The sequence below is a fragment of the Colias eurytheme genome, chromosome 4 (genome assembly GCF_061535395.1).
Source record: "Colias eurytheme isolate Ceu_HAF_F1 chromosome 4, ilColEury1 Martin Lab GWU primary, whole genome shotgun sequence".
In the NCBI taxonomy this organism is placed as follows: Eukaryota; Metazoa; Arthropoda; class Insecta; order Lepidoptera; family Pieridae; genus Colias; species Colias eurytheme.
In genome coordinates this window covers 221,528-242,400 of record NC_142983.1, presented here as the reverse complement: position 1 = coordinate 242,400, position 20,873 = coordinate 221,528, and the positions used below count along the sequence as shown (strand labels likewise).

The following is a 20,873-nucleotide window of genomic DNA, read 5'->3' as shown; positions in this document are numbered from 1 at the left end:
TGATAAATGACAGGATTTAAAATCGCTATCAATCATATTCTTCCATGTAAATTAGAATAAAAACAGTTTCTAAAGTGGTTTATTGAAGGCAATTTTTATCGCTTTTTGGTTTTATTTTCATTCTATCGATAAAAACGTTTCGTTCCAGTTTTTTTTAATGTTGGCCATTGTTCTTGGTTTGTAGACAGCACACTACAGCAGGGATGATATCAAAATAAGGCTTTTTAATTCGATTTCATGATTCCGGTTTCGTTTGTAAAACAACGAAGTTACAAAATTCATAATATAATTTTATATTTTTACACGTTTTTTTTTATGACTATACGTTACCGAGTCTTGGTGGGCCCACAAAAAATAGACTCCTTTTATTATTGGTATAAAGCGCATGTAGAAAATGAGAAATTTTAAATATTCATGCCAGATCCAATCATACACAGTACACACAAATACAAAAAAACGTACAGAATGTACGTGCATGACTCTCAAAACAAGCAGAGGCTAAATAAAACGCATATTATTCACTCATTTCGTTATTTAATATAAATTATGAAATAGAAAGTAATACAACATGAAATTATTCATAAATTATTATAGGGAATACAGAAATAGCATAATTAGCACATGATATTCTTATAAAAGTACCATAAAATAAAAACTATTTAAAGAAATTAAAAACTTGACCTATCTTTTACCAAGTTTCATAGGTTTGAGCTTTTCACATTTAACTTGTGTAAATTGTGTTCCACTCATACCGATGCAGTAAGTGAAGTCTTGTATGGCTTCCAGTTCACAACTCCTACTTGGCATCGGATTTCCCTCCACCATAACTCGGACCAATCCAACTTCAGCTGTTTTGCATTTTAAACTCTCTTGGTATCGGATCACCCGTAATAGTTTTACTAGACTTTCATGTCCCAGGTTATTATAGGACAGATTAAGGTAAGAGAGACTCAAATTGCCGATAGAATATAAGTAAGAATCTTTGCGTATAGTGTCTCTCGCACAAAATGTTTCGTTGTTCGGTCCAATGAGATCAAATGTCATTTTCTTTGCTTTAGATGCAATATTGTCCGTGGGAGAGAGTGGCTCAGAATTAGTGATGAGAGCCGTAGTGCTCTGCCGCTTAGGACGAACGCTCCTCTTCTTTCCACTGCCACGATCGTCCAATGATTTTGCGACGGGCGTATTGAGCAGTTCCTTATAGCATTTAATATAAACTTCTTTTTGTCTGTTTAAATATTCTATACTACGTGCTCGTTTTGATACAATTTCATCATAAGTCATAGGAAATTCCATCAAACTACTGAAGATGGCTGCCGCTCCACTGTCTGAAATTTGGTTTCCAGATAAGTTAAGAAATCGCAATTGTCGGTTGCTGCGCAGCATTGAACCTAAAGCAATGGCGCCATCGTTGGTTATAGTGTTTGAAGCCAGCGACAAAACGCGCAGGGTACGAGATGCGGGCTGTGGGTAAACTAATTGAGCAGCGATACGAATACAATCTCTATCGACCAAACCGCACCTTTCAAGACTCAAGTACTTTAAGTTAGTTTGATACTCGAGGAGCAAATATTGATTGTAGTGCGCAACCGGAGAATCGTCCAGGCATATTTCTGTTATTTGGGACTGTCGCAAATGTTTCGTTATCTCATAGATGCTGTAACCATCGATAGCTCCCCAGCGTATCGTGATTCTGTTCAAATATGGCTGATATGGAAGACAAAAGCCTATGACTTCCAGGAGCAGCTGAGGCACTGAGGTGCGCTGGAACAGCAGTTCGACGAGGTGGCCGGCGCTGTCGCAGATCGCGATGATCAGCACCATCTGGCTGTGGTCGGTGACGCCGAACGCTAACTGTGACTCCGTTTTTTCCTTTTCTTGAGACATGCGCGCGGTCGACGTGTACTGCATGATAGATCTTTCACGTTTTGTTTTTTTATTCTTCTCAGATACACTCACATACTCCTCTGAAAAATATGTATTTATTTTGATATTCCTCTTTTATTTGCATCTAATATATTTATACATTTTAATTCTTAAAATATAAGTTGCTGTAATTAGTTACAAATAAAATAAACTTACTCTAAACTCGTGTTAACACTCTGACTTCGAATTGGGCCTCCATTTGGTAACATGCGTATGGAATGAATGCAATAATATCAAGAGGCGTCGGTCGAGTCAAACTTAAACGGGTCTCATTATCCGCCATTACTTAATGAAAATAATCTTCTTAAAATTAATGTTGATTTTTATATTTGTGTTTATTAAATCTGTTAAACTGTGTTATGACAGTATTTCTTGTTTTTTTGACTCCTTTTATCATTGCTCATAATATTTTCTGCCAGTAATTTATAGAATTTTATTTGAAACAAAAAGTTACAAAAGAAGTTACATTTCGACAGCACGTTATCAAGAGCCTGCCGAATGCCTGCCTGTTCGTTTACGGTGTCTGTGGGTGAATAGTATGTGTGATTGTTTGTAAACACCAAGCGTGTGGAGCCAGCTCATGTTATACAAATAAGCATTATAGAGCACAACACGGATATATATACATTTAATGCATATTCAGGAAAATCATAATTTTTTGGTTCTTTGTTGAACTATGTTTATTTAGATTTTAGACAGATAACTTTACATTTATGACAAATGCAATTTTGTGAGAAACCTCAGTATAAAAATGCAGCTAAATAAAATAAATTTTGTATTTATTATTCAAATTTGTTTATCTGTAGGAAGATAGATGTCATTTTTAATATTCCCTTAAATGGTACCTACATTTCCTCTGTAGGTAGGATCTACACTACTAAGGTTTGCAATTATAAATAAAACACACATTTTCTGTTAATAATTTTATTCATATTAAAATAGGATACATTTTTATGAAGAGAATGGAATAAAACTTTACTTTAATTAATTAGAAAAGACAGGTAAGTATACAAAAATTTAATGAAACCATACATAGCTAGACACTGAAATGGTTTTTATTAACGATGCAATTCATAAAATCAAACAAATGAATTACACGAATATTGAATACAATTGATACCAACACCGTTTTTACACATTTGTTACACAAAAATACTTTTTACATCTACAATTTCATTATACTATGTCAATTTTTCCATGCATCTGAACTATTTTGTAATGGGCTTATGGTTGTTATTATTATTTATTTTAGGATATATATTATAATGGTTTAGTTGTTAGTATCCCGCTTGGTGCCGCTCAGCACAATATACGGCGAGTGTGTTTCTTTCTGTTTCTGCTGCAGCATGTGCAGTGTGCCCAGCGGCGTGTCCGTGGAGCTCATCTTCTTCATCAGCTGCAAGTTGACATTTAAATGTTAGAAATTATTTCATTTTATAGCAGGTGATTTTTCAGGTAAGAGAGCTGACAGATGCTTTAATAGGTCAGGGAGCTGTAACAGGTGCTTTTACAGGTCCAGAAGTGCTTTTACAGGTCCAGAAGCTGTAACAGGTGCTTTTACAGGTCCGGAAACTGTAACAGGTGCTTTTACAGGTCCGGAAACTGTAACAGATGCTTTTACAGGTCCAGAAGTGCTTTAACAGGTCCAGAAGCTGTTACAGGTGTTATATCAGGTCAGGGAGCTGTAACAGGTGCTTTTACAGGTCCGGAAACTGTAACAGATGCTTTTAACAGGTCAGGTAGCTGTAACAGGTGCTTTTACAGGTCCAGAAGTGCTTTAACAGGTCCAGAAGCTGTTACAGGTGTTATATCAGGTCAGGGAGCTGTAACAGGTGCTTTTACAGGTCCGGAAACTGTAACAGATGCTTTTAACAGGTCAGGTAGCTGTAACAGGTGCTTTTACAGGTCCAGAAGTGCTTTTACAGGTCCAGAAGTGCTTTTACAGGTCCAGAAGCTGTTACAGGTGTTATATCAGGTCAGGGAGCTGTAACAGGTCCTTTAACAGGTCAGGCAGCTGTTACAGGTGCTTTTACAGGTCAGGGAGCTGTAACAGGTGCTTTTACAGGTCCGGAAGCTGTAACAGGTGCTTTTACAGGTCCAAAAGCTGTAACAGGTGCTTTTACAGGTCCGGAAGCTGTAACAGGCGCTTTTACAGGTCCGGAAGCTGTAACAGGCGCTTTTACAGGTCCGGAAGCTGTAACAGGCGCTTTTACAGGTCCGGAAGCTGTAACAGGTGTTTAATCAGGTCAGGGAGCTGTAACAGGTGCTTTTACAGGTCAGGGAGCTGTAACAGGTGCTTTTACAGGTCCGGAAGCTGTAACAGGTGTTTTAACAGGACAGGCAGATGTATCAGGTGTTTTATCAGGTCAGGGAGCTACAACAGATGCTTTTACAGGTCAGGGAGCTGTAGCAGGTGATTTTACAGGTCCGGAAGCTGTTACAGGTGCTTTTACAGGTCAGGGAGCTGTAACAGGTGCTTTTACAGGTCCGGAAGCTATAACATATGTTTTAACAGGTCAGGGAGCTGTAACAGGTGCTTTTACAGGTCCGGAAGCTGTAACAGGTGTTTTAACAGGTCAGGCAGATGTAACAGGTGTTTTATCAGGTCAGGGAGCTGTAACAGGTGCTTTTACAGGTCAGGGAGCTGTAGCAGGTGCTTTTACAGGTTTGGAAGCTGTTACAGGTGCTTTAACAGGTCAGGGAGCTGTAACAGGTGCTTTTACAGGTCCGGAAGCTATTACAGGTGTTTTATCAGGTCAGGGAGCTACAACAGATGCTTTTATAGGTCAGGGAGCTGTAGCAGGTGATTTTACAGGTCCGGAAGCTGTAACAGGTGCTTTTACAGGTCAGGGAGCTGTAACAGGTGCTTTTACAGGTCCGGAAGCTATTACATGTGTTTTAACAGGTCAGGGAGCTGTAACAGGTGCTTTTACAGGTCCGGAAGCTGTCACAGGTGTTTTAACAGGTCAGGCAGATGTAACAGGTGTTTTATCAGGTCAGGAAGCTGTAACAGGTGCTTTTACAGGTCAGGGAGCTGTAACAGGTGCTTTTACAGGTCAGGGAGCTGTAGCAGGTGCTTTTACAGGTTTGGAAGCTGTTACAGGTGCTTTAACAGGTCAGGGAGCTGTAACAGGTGCTTTTACAGGTCCGGAAGCTATTACAGGTGTTTTAACAGGTCAGGGAGCTGTTACAGGTTCGTTTACAGATCCGGAAGCTGTAACAGTTGCTTTTACAGGTCCGGAAGCTGTAACAGGTGCTTTTACAGGTCCGGAAGCTGTAACAGGTGCTTTTACAGGTCAGGGAGCTGTAACAGGTGCTTTTACGGGTCCGGAAGCTGTAACAGGTGCTTTTACAGGTCAGGGAGCTGTAACAGGTGCTTTTACAGGTCTGGAAGCTATTACATGTGTTTTAACAGGTCAGGGAGCTGAAACAGGTGCTTTTACAGGTCCGGAAGCTGTAACAGGTGTTTTAACAGGTCAGGCAGATGTAACAGGTGTTTTATCAGGTCAGGGAGCTACAACAGATGGTTTTACAGGTCCGGAAGCTATTACAGGTGTTTTAACAGGTCAGGGAGCTGTTACAGGTTCGTTTACAGGTCCGGAAGCTGTAACAGTTGCTTTTACAGGTCCGGAAGCTGTAACAGGTGCTTTTACAGGTCCTGAAGCTGTAACAGGTGCTTTTACAGGTCAGGGAGCTGTAACAGGTGCTTTTACGGGTCCGGAAGCTGTAACAGGTGCTTTTACAGGTCAGGGAGCTGTAACAGGTGCTTTTACAGGTCCGGAAGCTATTACATGTGTTTTAACAGGTCAGGGAGCTGTAACAGGTGCTTTTACAGGTCCGGAAGCTGTAACAGGTGTTTTAACAGGTCAGGCAGATGTAACAGGTGTTTTATCAGGTCAGGGAGCTGTAACAGGTGCTTTTACAGGTCAGGGAGCTGTAGCAGGTGCTTTTTCAGGTCCGGAAGCTGTTACAGGTGCTTTAACAGGTCAGGGAGCTGTAACAGGTGCTTTTACAGGTCCGGAAGCTATTACAGGTGTTTTAACAGGTCAGGGAGCTGTTACAGGTTCGTTTACAGGTCCGGAAGCTGTAACAGTTGCTTTTACAGGTCCAGAAGCTGTAACAGGTGCTTTTACAGGTCCAGAAGCTGTAACAGGTGCTTTTACAGGTCAGGGAGCTGTAACAGGTGCTTTTACAGGTCCGGAAGCTGTAACAGGTGCTTTTACAGGTCCGGAAGCTGTAACAGGTGTTTTATCAGGTCAGGGAGCTACAACAGGTGCTTTTACAGGTCCGGAAGCTATTACAGGTGTTTTAACAGGTCAGGGAGCTGTTACAGGTTCGTTTACAGGTCCGGAAGCTGTAACAGTTGCTTTTACAGGTCCGGAAGCTGTAACAGGTGCTTTTACAGGTCCGGAAGCTGTAACAGGTGCTTTTACAGGTCAGGGAGCTGTAACAGGTGCTTTTACAGGTCCGGAAGCTGTAACAGGTGCTTTTACAGGTCCGGAAGCTGTAACAGGTGTTTTATCAGGTCAGGGAGCTACAACAGATGCTTTTATAGGCCAGGGAGCTATTACAGGTGTTTTAACAGGTCAGGCAGCTGTAACAAGTGCTTTTACAGGTCAGGGAGCTGTAGCAGGTGCTTTTACAGGTTTGGAAGCTGTTACAGGTGCTTTAACAGGTCCGGAAGCTGTAACAGGTGCTTTTACAGGTCAGGGAGCTGTAACAGGTGCTTTTACGGGTCAGGGAGCTGTAACAGGTGCTTTTACAGGTCTGGAAGCTATTACATGTGTTTTAACAGGTCAGGGAGCTGTAACAGGTGCTTTTACAGGTCCGGAAGCTGTAACAGGTGTTTTAACAGGTCAGGCAGATGTAACAGGTGTTTTATCAGGTCAGGGAGCTGTAACAGGTGCTTTTACAGGTCAGGGAGCTGTAGCAGGTGCTTTTACAGGTCCGGAAGCTGTTACAGGTGCTTTAACAGGTCCGGAAGCTGTAACAGGTGCTTTTACAGGTCCGGAAGCTATTACAGGTGTTTTAACAGGTCAGGGAGCTGTTACAGGTTCGTTTACAGGTCCGGAAGCTGTAACAGTTGCTTTTACAGGTCCGGAAGCTGTAACAGGTGCTTTTACAGGTCCGGAAGCTGTAACAGGTGCTTTTACAGGTCAGGGAGCTGTAACAGGTGCTTTTACAGGTCCGGAAGCTGTAACAGGTGCTTTTACAGGTCCGGAAGCTGTAACAGGTGTTTTATCAGGTCAGGGAGCTACAACAGATGCTTTTATAGGCCAGGGAGCTATTACAGGTGTTTTAACAGGTCAGGGAGCTGTTACAGGTGCTTTTACAGGTCCAGAAGCTGTAACAGGTGCTTTTACAGGTCCGGAAGCTGTAACAGGTGTTTTATCAGGTCAGGGAGCTACAACAGGTGCTTTTACAGGTCCGGAAGCTATTACAGGTGTTTTAACAGGTCAGGGAGCTGTTACAGGTTCGTTTACAGGTCCGGAAGCTGTAACAGTTGCTTTTACAGGTCCGGAAGCTGTAACAGGTGCTTTTACGGGTCCGGAAGCTGTAACAGGTGCTTTTACAGGTCAGGGAGCTGTAACAGGTGCTTTTACGGGTCCGGAAGCTGTAACAGGTGCTTTTACAGGTCAGGGAGCTGTAACAGGTGCTTTTACAGGTCCGGAAGCTATAACATGTGTTTTAACAAGTCAGGGAGCTGTAACAGGTGCTTTTACAGGTCCGGAAGCTGTAACAGGTGTTTTAACAGGTCAGGCAGATGTAACAGGTGTTTTATCAGGTCAAGGAGCTGTAACAGGTGCTTTTACAGGTCAGGGAGCTGTAGCAGGTGCTTTTACAGGTCCGGAAGCTGTTACAGGTGCTTTAACAGGTCAGGGAGCTGTAACAGGTGCTTTTACAGGTCCGGAAGCTATTACAGGTGTTTTAACAGGTCAGGGAGCTGTTACAGGTTCGTTTACAGGTCCGGAAGCTGTAACAGTTGCTTTTACAGGTCCGGAAGCTGTAACAGGTGCTTTTACAGGTCCGGAAGCTGTAACAGGTGCTTTTACAGGTCCGGAAGCTGTAACAGGTGCTTTTACAGGTCCGGAAGCTGTAACAGGTGCTTTTACAGGTCAGGGAGCTGTAACAGGTGCTTTTACAGGTCCGGAAGCTGTAACAGGTGCTTTTACAGGTCCGGAAGCTGTAACAGGTGTTTTATCAGGTCAGGGAGCTACAACAGATGCTTTTATAGGCCAGGGAGCTATTACAGGTGTTTTTACAGGTCAGGGAGCTGTAACAGGTGCTTTTACAGGTCCGGAAGCTGTAACAGGTGCTTTTACAGGTCCGGAAGCTGTAACAGGTGTTTTATCAGGTCAGGGAGCTACAACAGATGCTTTTATAGGCCAGGGAGCTATTACAGGTGTTTTAACAGGTCAGGGAGCTGTTACAGGTGCTTTTACAGGTCCGGAAGCTGTAACAGGTGCTTTTACAGGTCCGGAAGCTGTAACAGGTGTTTTATCAGGTCAGGGAGCTACAACAGATGCTTTTATAGGCCAGGGACCTATTACAGGTGTTTTAACAGGTCAGGGAGCTGTAACAGGTGCTTTTACAGGTCCAGAAGCTGTAACAGGTGCTTTAATAGGTTAGGGATGTATGTGTTGTGCATATGTGTGTATGTCTAGTGCGCACTGACCCCCTCCTGCTGCTGCTTCTTGATGCGCTTCTCCTGCTTGTTCTTGCCGGGCCCCTTGCCGTGGAACTTGTGCGAGAGGTAGCGGAAGGCCTCCTTGGGGCAGAGCGGCCGCCCGTCGTCGTCCGCGTACTCGAGCTTCACGTTGGGCCTGAAGTTGGTCTTCTCGCGGAACTCGCTGCCGCCGTGCGAGTGGTGGTGCCGCTCGCGGCGACCCGCCTTGTCGTCCTCGCTGAAAATGTAAGTGATCATTTTTTTTAGCACTATAGACTATGGGAGGCACGGTCAGTGAAATTAAATGAAAAAACCAATCTTGGTAACAATTTTTTCTTTTTGTAATATTTTTTTGTATTGCCTATACATGTTTTTTTTTTTGTATTCTTTATAAATATTTTCAACTGTGAAAATGCGTTACCATCACAATACATCCCAACAATTTATGATATCCTTTTTTTTTTTTAAGTACATAATTAGAAGGTTAAAGTGTGACAAATACAACATTTTATCACGGGACAACATCTTATATTCGTGCAAATTTTCTTCGCGCATAACACTCGGGCTCAAAGTTAGTACAGTCCTCCCTGCCCCCCTTCAAACTCAACACTCATACTACCCCTCTCACCCATAAGTCTTATCCTCAATCGAGTAATGTTTAGCATGCAGCAGCGCATGCGCAGCGCGGGGAGCAGCTGCAGGTGCTGCGTTCTTCTCCAAGTAGCCCTTGCTGAGCGCCAGCTGCAGGGCTCCCGCTACACCTGCACCGAGTGCTGGTTCAGCTGCCAGACCTACTGACGAACCTGAAACATATATTTACAAATATTACATAAACTAGCTTTCCGCCGCGGTATCGCCCACGTTTTCAAAGAAAAACCTGCATTGTACGGTGCAAACGTACAAAGCGCAACATCATAATCACCACCGCCCATGAGCCTTTACAAGAGTGAACGTGTTTGATTTTACGCGATATTATACAATAGAAATTATAGATTTTAAACGCGATTTATACATTAGACACTGTGTCTCTCCTTGACCACGCTCACTACAAAGTGTGCGAAACGTCGGGATACTGATACAATGAATAAATGAAAGTTATTAATTTCTAAATGCAATATTTATCTAAAAGTACATACCATCTACAAGGTCAGCGGGTTTCTCACTGCCGATGTCGACTCTGCTCCACGCGCCCGAACTCTGCTCCACCTCGGGCTCCCCCTCCACTTCTGTCTTCTCGAAGTCCTGCACTCACATATTATTTCATGAGTTATCTATACATATAATAAATCTGTAGAAGGGTCAATTCGGTACATTGAAAATATTGAAAAAATAACTAGCAGGGGGTGTTCCTGGATCGATACCAAACCCAAATATGTGATTAAAAAAAATGTTGTCTGTCTGTCTGTATATGAAGACATCACGTGAAAACTAACGGTTCGATTTCGATGAAACTTGGTATAATTATACCTTACTAGATTTCCGCCCGCGGGCGAAGCCGCTAAAATAAATCTAGAAATTAATAAACCCGCATAGTTCCCGTTCCCGTGGGATTTCCGGGATAAAAACTATCCTATTTGTTAATCTAAGTTACCCTCTATATGTGTGCTAAATTTCATTGTAATCGGTTCAGTAGTTTTTACGTGAAAGAGTAACAAACATCCATACATCCAGTTATTAGATATTAGATTATCCTGGGCGTAAAATAGGATACTTTTTATCCTGGAAAAATACGTAGAAAAAAAATTAATCTTAATTTTTCAGTTTTATCCATAGACGTAGTTCTATAGAACCGCGAACACACGTTGCGTATATTATTATAGACCTAGCCGTATTTGGCTCCAATAGATATTTATAAGATGTCATTGTCAGAGTTACTCAAAATGGAGAAATAAACCATCCACGCGAAGACCGACATCCGCGCGGACGGAGTCGCGGGCGGAAGCTAGTATTATTAATAAAAATGTATGAACGACAAAAAATCTCGTACAACGAAGTACTGATCTTGGGCGGTTTATAATCAATTGTAACCAAACATCAGATCACAGTAGAATTTTTCCCATAATCAGTCTGATAACAACTTTCACTGCTTTAAATATATTTTTTGACGTGACAACGTTTTATAATTCGATAGAGCCGGCTGCACGCACGAAAAAACATGAATCATGCGGCGTTACCTCGCTCTGAGGCGTTCCATGTAAGGCTTGAAGTGCAAGCGAGAGCGCGGAACGAGGGACAATGAAGCACAATCGGACGTTGTCACGTTCAACTATCGTCAGTAAACCGACTTTACAGACAACCAATTTTTTTTTATATCTATGGCGATATTTGTAGCGCAAATTGTCTTAAAAGGTCACTTATCACAACTTGTGAGGGCCAGCATTTACAATCAACTGTAATATCATATATTTCACGGCACTATATCTCTAATATGTAATTAATTGAAATAAATAAATAGATTATAAAGATAAAGTCAAACAACTCATACCATAATCTCAGTAGTAGTATCCCGGTTCCCAGCCAGCCCGTACGTGGGTATATCCCCCAGGGTACGACAGAACTCCGCAGTAGCATCTAACACCATACCAGGTCCAGCGTCTTCCTCATCAGACATGTGTTCTTCCTTCTTCACCTTTTCGAGGATTTCTTCCACCTGGTGATGGGATATGGACATAATTTGAATGTTTGTTCGACATTTAAATACCTGTAACACAGAAAAAAACAACTGCAAAAAAAATGTGTGCGTGAACTAGTGTACACACGTAAGAAGTGAAACTTCTTTATGACCTTATTTTTCAAAAAATAATTTACTATATGCAACTTTACAGAAATACATCGAATCACGCGTGGTAGGGATAAGAAAAAGATGGCGCGTAACGGAAAAATGTCACGCGTAACGAAAAAATGTTAAATTTTTTTTCCAACTCCGATAAAGAAGTTTCACTTCAATAATTTTGTATTTTTGAGGTTTTAAAGGGCTTGTTACGTGACGCGTTACGGCGCCAGTCTGTCTGCCATATTTTCCTCTCACGGATACAGTTAAGATTTGTTTAAAATACACTTAAAACTTCCCAACGCAAAACATGATTTTAAAAAAGCAAATACACAGGTTCTTGACGATCTTTTCAGCAGAAACTGCTTTCCGAAACGGTGGTAAAAATGATGTATATTGATGATTCAAAATTGTTTCTAAAGGAAATGAATAAATGTTTGAGGTTGTACATGTTTTCATTATTTGACGTGACAACGTCTTATAATTCGATAGAGCCGGCTGCACGCACGAAAAAACATGCGGCGTTACCTCGCTCTGAGGCGTTCCATGTAAGGCTTGAAGTGCAAGCGAGAGCGCGGAACGAGCGACAAAGAAGCACAATCGGACGTTGTCACGTTCAACTATCGTCAGTTAACCGACTTTACAGACAAACATTTTTTTTAATATTCCCAAATAACCAAAAACTACACATTCCACTGATCTAACGCCACACTTGTAACACCCTGTATTCTATAATTATAGCTTACCTTAGGCACAGGAGGGGCGGAGGCCTGCGTGAGTCGGCGAGCCCTCGCTAGTGCAGCTTGCAGCTCACCGTCCACCTCTGTTTCGTCTTCGTCTTCCGCTAGTGCAGCGGCACCAACCGAGCCTGCTGGTACTTCTGTACACACAAAAATTCAGTCAAATTTTTATTTATTACTAGCTTTCCGTCCGCGTTTTCAAAGAAAAACCCTCATAGTTACCGTTCCCGTGGGATGTTCGGGATAAAACCTCCTATGTGCTAATCCAAGTTACCCTCTATATGTGTGCTAAATTTCATTGCAATCGGTTCAATAATATTATAGTAGGAGTAGGATATATAAAAATTTACGGCAAAACAGTGCCCGTTAAATAGATTCTTTAATTACATGAAGCATTATCAATAATAAATCAAGTAAACATCGAATAAAAGGGTACAAAAGTACAGGTAAGTTAATATTTAACTATTCTAAAACTTTTTACATACATTCAATGAAAAATAATAAAAAATATATTTATTTAAAAATCAACAAACGTAAATTGAGAAAAGCATGATGTGACAACATGATAATAAATATGAAATACCTGTATCGTCAGTGTGCAGCGGCGCGTTGCCCGCGGCGTAGTCGTCCACGTCGATCGGCTCCTGCTTCGGCTTCTTGCGGAACTTGCCCTGTACACATTATTATATAAAGAATTCATTTTTAAAATATAAATTATTATTGAAGTGAAAACTTCTTTAGCGGCGTTGAGCACTTTTTCTGTAATGGGTATAAAATCTTAAACTCGCGTCAGGACACGTGACCTGATCGAAAAAGCGTAAGACGGATGGACATCAAACATGCTCAACGTTAATAATCAAGTTTTCACTTCTGCCGGCACTCCCGGAGTGCAACCCGTCTTTTTTAAAGACATGTCACATTTTTAATATATTGTTAGAAACAAATCCCCAACTGGCAACCCGAACGAGGGGGTGGTTATAAAAATGAGTTGAACAGCGGATTCGACACTTTCCGTTGGGCTCTCGGACGTAACGGTCGTTTTGGTTGTGTCGATTATTATTTTATTGTTGAAGGTAGACATATCAAATCATTTTGTAAGGAATAAAACTTTTCTAGGTTGAATTTAAAATCACTAAGAGTATGTATTTTAACTGCTAATGTTGGAGGTGTCTACATATATGTAAACATGACATAGTTTGATATTATATATGAAACTATGTACTTCTACTCAACGAGAAATGTCCCTTCATCGTTGTTACTTCACATCATCTCTACTATCTCATTATATTATTTTATTGTCAGAGAGGTCCATATATAACACAAGCCTATCAACCATATCATATACATTATATACATTACACGAAGCACATGTGTCGGTCAAAAAGACCTGTAATAATTACCTTCTTCTTAAACTTCTTGAACTTAGCGGATATCTCATGTTCATCCATATAGTCTGCTGCTAATTGCGGCGCCGGTATTGACAGGGACTCCAGCCGCTTGTCCGGACCACCTGCTAGACGCTCTTGTCGCTACAGACAAAATAAAATTATATTCGTTTTCAAAGGAAAACCCGCATAGTTCCCATTCCCGTGTTCATCTAAGTTACCCTCTATATGTGTGCTAAATTTCATTGTAATCGGTTCAGTAGAATTTGCGTGAAAGAGTAACAAACGCACACACACACACACACACACACACACATCCTCACGAACTTTCGCATTTATAATATTACAGTAGGATTTAACACTTTCATTATACATAAAAAGACAATGAAATATAAACCATACTCGACTAAATAATTCAAACAATTCAAAACCACTTCAAAATTAAATCTAATTTAATAAATAAATGTTTATGTTTTAGTTTGTAAGCTCTTAAAAACTTGCATTTTAAGTTTCAAAGGAATTTTTGAACTGAAACATCTTTTAGAGTAAAAGTTCAAGGTCACGTCACGGCAATACCGTCGTTTTTGTATTTTTTAATCTTGCTTAAGAGGTTTCACTTCTGACACGTGTGTTTGGCACACACGCTCTTTTTTTTCAGCACACGATACAGAACAATAACCTATCTGAACAAATATTACAGCACATTATATATCTCCCTCACACGCACACACGCACGCACACACGCACGCAGCACGCACACACACACTCACCATCATCTCTCTAAACCGACTAGCTTGCAGCGCGGCTTCGTCTCCCAGTACAAAGCCTTTATCTGCCTTCTTCTTCTCAGGGTCTATAGTTTCATCGTATTTAGAGAGCAGCGGGCGAGCAAAACCGAGTGACGCGGCTAGTTCACTCTCTTCGTCGTACGCCTGGTAGCCGGCGGCCGCTTTGCGACGCTCTTCTATGTTCTGCGAATATAAGTTTAATCCATCAGGCCCCGGGATCACAGACACAAAAGGAAAATCTTACTGTGTTGTGGCCCGATCGGGCCGTTCGGGGCTCAATGGGTTTATGTTGTTTATAAAACCTTTACGATAAAGGTTGCGTTGATTTCTGTGTATGTAGAAGTAGTAATCGAAACTACATTTAGAATAAAATTGATTTACAGCTTAGTATTGATTATTCATTGTTGTGAAATATCTCTACTATACGATTTAGCTTTTATAAATTGTTCGCACAATTTATGGGTAGTTATATTTTATTTAAAAAAAAATTATTAGTTCTATTTCTTAATCGCTTCGCAGACGATTCTAACGAATCAAACATCGATAAATTTGGTTCAGCCGTTCTTGAGTCATAAATATGTACATTAACTATCATAACTTTCATTTATATATTTATTAACAAGCAGTCTTGTATTTTTTTTAATTACTTACATTAAAAATGTTTAACAAATCAAATCAATATTTATATTTGTAACTCGACTCGTAAAAATGGCAGAAAACACTATAAAAACTACATTTTAACCACACTTAGAACACATACCTTCTTATACCGCTCCTCATCTACCATGTTAACATTGACAAGCACATCTTCACTGTCCTCCGCTAGCACGTCCTTGTCAGCTAGAGTTAGTATCGTTTCGCGCTCTTCTGGTAGCTGTTGGTATAAATAGTTTTTAAATTATTTTAAATAATAGATAGAACTACATTTATATGTTCAATCTACAGTTAAATCGAAAGTTTAGTCAAGTTCAATTTATGGTAAATTGTGGGGTTAAGGTAAACGCGCCCTCAACCCAATACTAGAATTATGCCACAAAATTCTCGCCTTTATTGCTTTCACAATACAGACTACACTCGCACGTACCACAGTGACGTCATGCGCGATGCAAATTATACGGACTCAATACCAAATTTTTGCCAGTAAATTCTAACCCCTATATGTCTATAGCAATACAGTCTCTTCTCCAACTCACCACTGTGACGTCATGCCCGACGCGCGGACTTTGTACTAGAATTCTACCAAACAATTCTAGTCCCTATATCTATAGCAATACAGACGAGTGTCACGTACCGCAGTGACGTCATGTGCCACGCGCAGCCCCCGCAGGTGCTTCTGCGCGTAGCTGCGGCTATGCTGCTCAATCCTGACCCTTACATCTATCACAATACGGTCGACACTCTTTAACGAAACCCAATACATTTCTACTGCCAGACTATTCTCGCCCTTATTGCTAACAACATAAAGTCTCTTCTCCCACGTACCGCAGTGACGTCATGTGCGACCCGCAGGCCCCGCAGGTGCTTCTGCGCGTAGCTGCGGCTGCGGTGCTCCTGCTGCTCCTCAGCCACTAACGCGCCAACACCGAACTCCGCGTCCAGCTCGTCCAGCATTGCCGCCTGATAACACATAAATATGTTAATATGTATTATGTTTTATAGCATTCGAGTGCTTTTTGACGTGACAACGTCTTATAATTCGATGGAGCCGGCTGCACGCACGAAAAAACATGACTCATGCAGCGTTACCTCGCTCTAAGGCGTTCCATGTAAGGCTTGAGGTGAGCGACAAAGAAGCACTATCGGACGTTGTCACGTTCAACTATCATCAGTAAACCGATTTTACAGACAACCAATTTTTTTTAATGAAAAAAAAAAGCACCGTTTATAGGCTTTAATAAAAGATTTAAAAATAATAGCGTGTGTGCCGAGCACACGTGTCAGAAGTGAAACGTTCTTTGGCAAGATTCAAAGATTCGAAAATCGTCGACATCGAAGTTCGTTCGAATTGCCATGTAATCTTTTACAAGTGTTTACAAGTAACAAATAAATAATAATATGATTCGACCCCATAATATTTAAAAGTATTTAACATTATTGCAAGTTACATTTAATGCTTTTAAGAATCAAAATTTCATTTCAAGTTTATAGATAACGTAAATTCTTTATAAAACGTATACTGATCTATAACATTCAAAGACACATTAGATAAAAGATATTAATATTTATCACAATAAAATAGAAATAGTATCATACCCTTTTCTCAGCTTCCCGTTTCTGAAGTTCGAGTTGCCGCGACTTTTTGATCCAAGCGGCCGCGTCTTCGTCATCAGACCCTTCTGTTAGAAGTGTTGTTTTCAACCTGAAAGTACACAAAAATATAATTCCCAATACATAATAAATAAAAGCTTTAAAATACACATACAAATAAATTTTTGTAGTCAGCAAATTTTTACGAAAAAAATTCCCGTCTCAAGTGACAGATTTTGTATGTAATCTCGTGAAAAGCAGAACACATTCAAAGGACACGCTATTAGAAATTTTTTCAAAAAAATAATAAGATAAGACGCATCCAGATGTCTTATTTTTTTTCAATACAAAATATGTTTGTGCTAAATTTGAGTGCTTTCCATCCAATCAATTCATTATAAATTTAATGTTAGTAAAAAATGTATAGCATAAAAATCCCAACATATATGCAGCAGCATAGTATAGATAGTATGTATGTATGTATGTAGTGTGTGTAATAATCTCACTTGGTCTCCATCTTCCTCTTCTCTCTTCTCTCCTCCAGCTTCTCCCGCATCTTGTCCGACTTCTTCTGCGCCGCGATGTTCGGCGCCGGCTTGTGGTAGAACTCGCCCAGGTCGTCCTTGATCTTGCCATCTTCCGCTGTTTAGATAAATTCGTTAAAATCACTATCACTACATAGTATAACACAAAGTCGTTTTCTCTGTCCCTATGTCCCTATGTATGCTTAAATCTTTAAAACTACGCAACGGATTTTGATGCGGTTTTTTTTTAATAGATAGTGTTTCAAGAGGAAGTTTTTAGTATATAATTTATTAGGTTTTAGACAAAGCGAGCGAAGCCGCAGGCGGAAAGCTAGTACTAGATAAAATAAATAAAATACTCAATAGTATTATTGTTTGTAACGAATAAATCGCGTAAAAAGTATCACTAAGTATGTGATAAACATTATTACAATTTTTTTTATTACACTTTCAAGTTTATTATACTTGTAGGATAGCAGGATAGGATAATCATTAAATTTAAAAGAACCAAATTGTATCATTTGCAAGAAAATTAATAATTCTCAATTTGTAAATTACGACGCAAAAATCATATCATTAAAAATATAAGTTGTGCATCACTATAATATAGAAAATCCTCCACAAACAAATGTTTAAATAGACTCACCTGGTTTCTCAGCGACCTCCAAAGGCTTAAGACCAAGTTTGGCTCGCAGTTTATTTGTCTCCTCTATAGAGAGGCTCTCTTGTGCGGTGGCCGGAGCGCTCACGGGCGATTGGGACCTCTCAGCCTCCGCGCTTTTCCCACTGCAATGTATTTTTTTATGATTATAGAAACACTAACTAAATTTAAGACGATTATTTCTCTACGCAACTAGTGTGGTGCATGAGAGAGCTGTATTTTACATCAAAATATTAACATTCAATGAAATAATTTCATTTAAAATACCTAGGCTGTTTCTGTACATGGTTAACAAGTAAATATTTTGTTAATAAATAGCAGTAAAAATTAAAATCCTTTTGCAGTGAAATTGCTAACTAATCAATGAAGCAAAGGGGCTGTCTATTCGTTTTCCCTTCTTTTCAAATAGAAATAAATATCCTATAGTATAGTAGTATAGTATAGTATACAAATACCATTTCAAAACCTCTATAATCCGAATGACAATAATTTTTAATCTATTCTCATCGATTAAAATATAACAAGCATCTAAAAATATATTACCTGTTTCTATCATCCTTCTGGCTGGGCGCGGCGCTCGTGCTACGGGAACGAGATCGATCTTCCTTCGACTGCAGGTGCGAGTTCACCGGTACTTCCTCAACTATAACAAAATTATGTAAACGATTAACAACAAAATATACAAGTGTCATTCAATAAAAAAAAAAATTGTTCAATAGTTTTAATAGGACTGTAAAAATTTGAATCAATTATTAATAAAATTAAATTGAGATTGAGATAGAGAAGGATATCTTACAGTTTTGCAGTTTGATTTGAGAATTGTAATAAGTATAGTAAAAGGGAAGATAAACTTAGCCTAAAACCTTAATTTTTTTAAAGGAATTTATAGAATTTTCATTGATAAAATACATTTACTTTCAACATGTTTTTTAAGTGTGGTAAATTGTTTTTATTTTTCTATTATGAAGGAATTCAAATCTTAAAAATCTTATAAACTCAGTTTACTAGGAAGAACCATCTATGTAATCATAATATACAGTATTTAAGTATCTCCAAAAAAACAACATAATAAATCCTATTGTCAACAGACTTCAAAAAAAAGGAGGTTCCCAATTTGGCTGTTATATTTTTTTTTCAACTTCCTACAGACTTTACAATAAATTTACCATCTCAACATGAAATAGACTTAATTTTTTTTTTTGGATTTTGAACAATCAACCATTAAAATAACATAAAATATTAAATGTCCATGGCTTTGTTCCTACTTGATATAAATAAATATTCAGGACAATTTTCACACACGGCACGGTCTGATCCCATACTAAACTTTCGCTTATGTTATGGAAACCAGATGGCTGATAGACATACATATATAATTTTAAATAAATACTTATATAGACAACTAGAGGTCCGCCCCGGCTTCGCCCGTGGTACATATTTCGCAATAAAAGGTAGCCTATGTCCTTTCTCGGGTATCAAAATATCTCCATACCAACTTTCATACAAATTGGTTCAGTAGTTAAGGCGTGATTGAGTAACAGACAGACAGACAGAGTTACTTTCGCATTTATAATATTAGTATGGATTAACACCCAGACACAGAGCAAACATCGATGTTCAACACACAAATATTTGCCCCGGGTGGGAATGGAACCCACAACCTCTGGCTTGGAAGGCAGGGTCCAACCAACCAACCAAGCCAACCGGTCAGTCGAATATTGTATACACATTGTGGGCAAAAGATAATAATGAATACAAATAGACTACTGAATAACTAATAAGTCCAATATATTCATTCATCTTAGGAGACAAAAATTACATTGAAGTGTGAAAAATATAAAGAATAGAAAAAATATATGAAGTGAATTAGTTTTGATTTATCAAAAACACTTTCAAAGTGAATTCTTTATCTCAATGCAAAATTATTGTGTATTTAACTAAGATTAAGAGCAACTTTTTAGCAAGGAGTAAATTCTAAAAATAAGCTTATTAAAGTATGATTTAAAAGTATTCAGATCAAAGCAAAACTTAGCCGATATTTTTACAAATTTTGTGTTTATATTCAATAAATATTTATTTTATTAAATGATTCTGTTTTACTGTATCCAATCTGTTAGCACAAAATATATGCTCAATTGTAGTCTTCATTGTTATATGCATTTGAGTTAATTTATTGAAATAATTTCCATGGAGATTTAAATAATTATGATGTTTAATGGAGATGTGTTGTTATTCTTTATTTAGTTAGATTACAATCAATTTTATAAAATGTATAAGCCACTCCACTAGTAAATAAACAAAAACCATAAATTTCACAGATTTCTGTCTATTACCAGAAAAAAAGTTTATATAGAGTAGGTAGTGTTACTTACAGAGGAATTAAAACTGTAATAATTATCTCTTTTTGATATTTTTCTTTTGAATATGTACCGTTTCTATTAAATACCTACCTTAATGTAGAAGCACTCGGGATGAGCTCTATCTCGAATGCCACCAGTCTGAAAACGAGCAAAATTTGCCATTATTTTGTCAATTATATAAGACGCTATCTCCAGCAATCATATTCGAGTTGTTTTTAAACAGATTCCCATGTTACGATAAATTTGTTTCATGTAGAGGTTATTATACGAATGTCATTCTTGGAGATTAGCGCTTTGTAAAAATTAAGAAATGAGAATACTAACCATCGGGCGAGCGATCCTTCTTGCGATCTTTGTGTTTTCTATGGCGTTTTCGTTCCCGCTCCTCACCGTCTAATGGCGAGCGTGACCTACTCCTGTGCTTCTTCTTTTTCGATTCTTTCTTGTGTTTTTTGGATCCCATATTGTGTTTTAACCTTACTACTGTATATATGCGATTGTTGATAGTAAATTTATGTATATGAACAAAGATTCACGTACAACTGTTTTTCCTATCAATCAATAAAACGTATCGATCAAAGAATATACTACTCTCTAACGAGGTATCGATAAAGTATAAACCACGCAAGTTTTGAAATTTGAAAACACATCCAGATTCCAGATTGACAGTTGAAGTTTGAACGTCAATCTGACATTTGACGTTAAGACTACAGACATTGTAATACAGGATAGATTAAAAAATTTGGTTCGACGATTTACACCAACTGTTAACCCTAGAATATCGCTGAGTCGGTAGCGCATATCT

General features: G+C 39.1%; 1 protein-coding gene across 1 annotated transcript; it reads right to left on the bottom strand.

Moving 5' to 3' along the window:
* Window positions 1-2,834: 2,834 nt before the first annotated feature.
* LOC149908715 (U4/U6.U5 tri-snRNP-associated protein 1-like) lies at window positions 2,835-20,641 on the bottom strand. The gene is made up of 16 exons (XM_090120306.1): window positions 20,393-20,641; window positions 18,252-18,351; window positions 17,694-17,833; window positions 17,030-17,165; window positions 16,530-16,635; window positions 15,759-15,893; window positions 15,037-15,150; window positions 14,259-14,459; window positions 13,504-13,632; window positions 12,687-12,774; window positions 12,110-12,243; window positions 11,079-11,243; window positions 9,730-9,835; window positions 9,222-9,396; window positions 8,603-8,831; window positions 2,835-3,322 (listed from the first exon to the last, which is right to left on the bottom strand). Exons 1-16 carry the CDS (start codon window positions 20,529-20,531, stop codon window positions 3,197-3,199), a joined length of 2,223 nt encoding a protein of 740 aa, XP_089976432.1. The 5' UTR covers window positions 20,532-20,641; the 3' UTR covers window positions 2,835-3,196.
* Window positions 20,642-20,873: the final 232 nt, after the last annotated feature.

What these genes read in the sequence shown, in the direction of transcription:
- LOC149908715 (XM_090120306.1), bottom strand. Translation starts at nt 20,531, where the DNA reads ATGGGATCCAAAAAACACAAGAAAGAATCGAAAAAGAAGAAGCACAGG. An exon ending in AACGGGAAGCTGAGAAAAGG is followed by an intron (nt 15,894 to 16,529) that starts GTATGATACTAT and finishes ATGTGTTATCAG; the next exon opens with GCGGCAATGCTGGACGAGCT. An exon ending in TCAAGAAGTTTAAGAAGAAG is followed by an intron (nt 12,775 to 13,503) that starts GTAATTATTACA and finishes TAATGTGTACAG; the next exon opens with GGCAAGTTCCGCAAGAAGCC.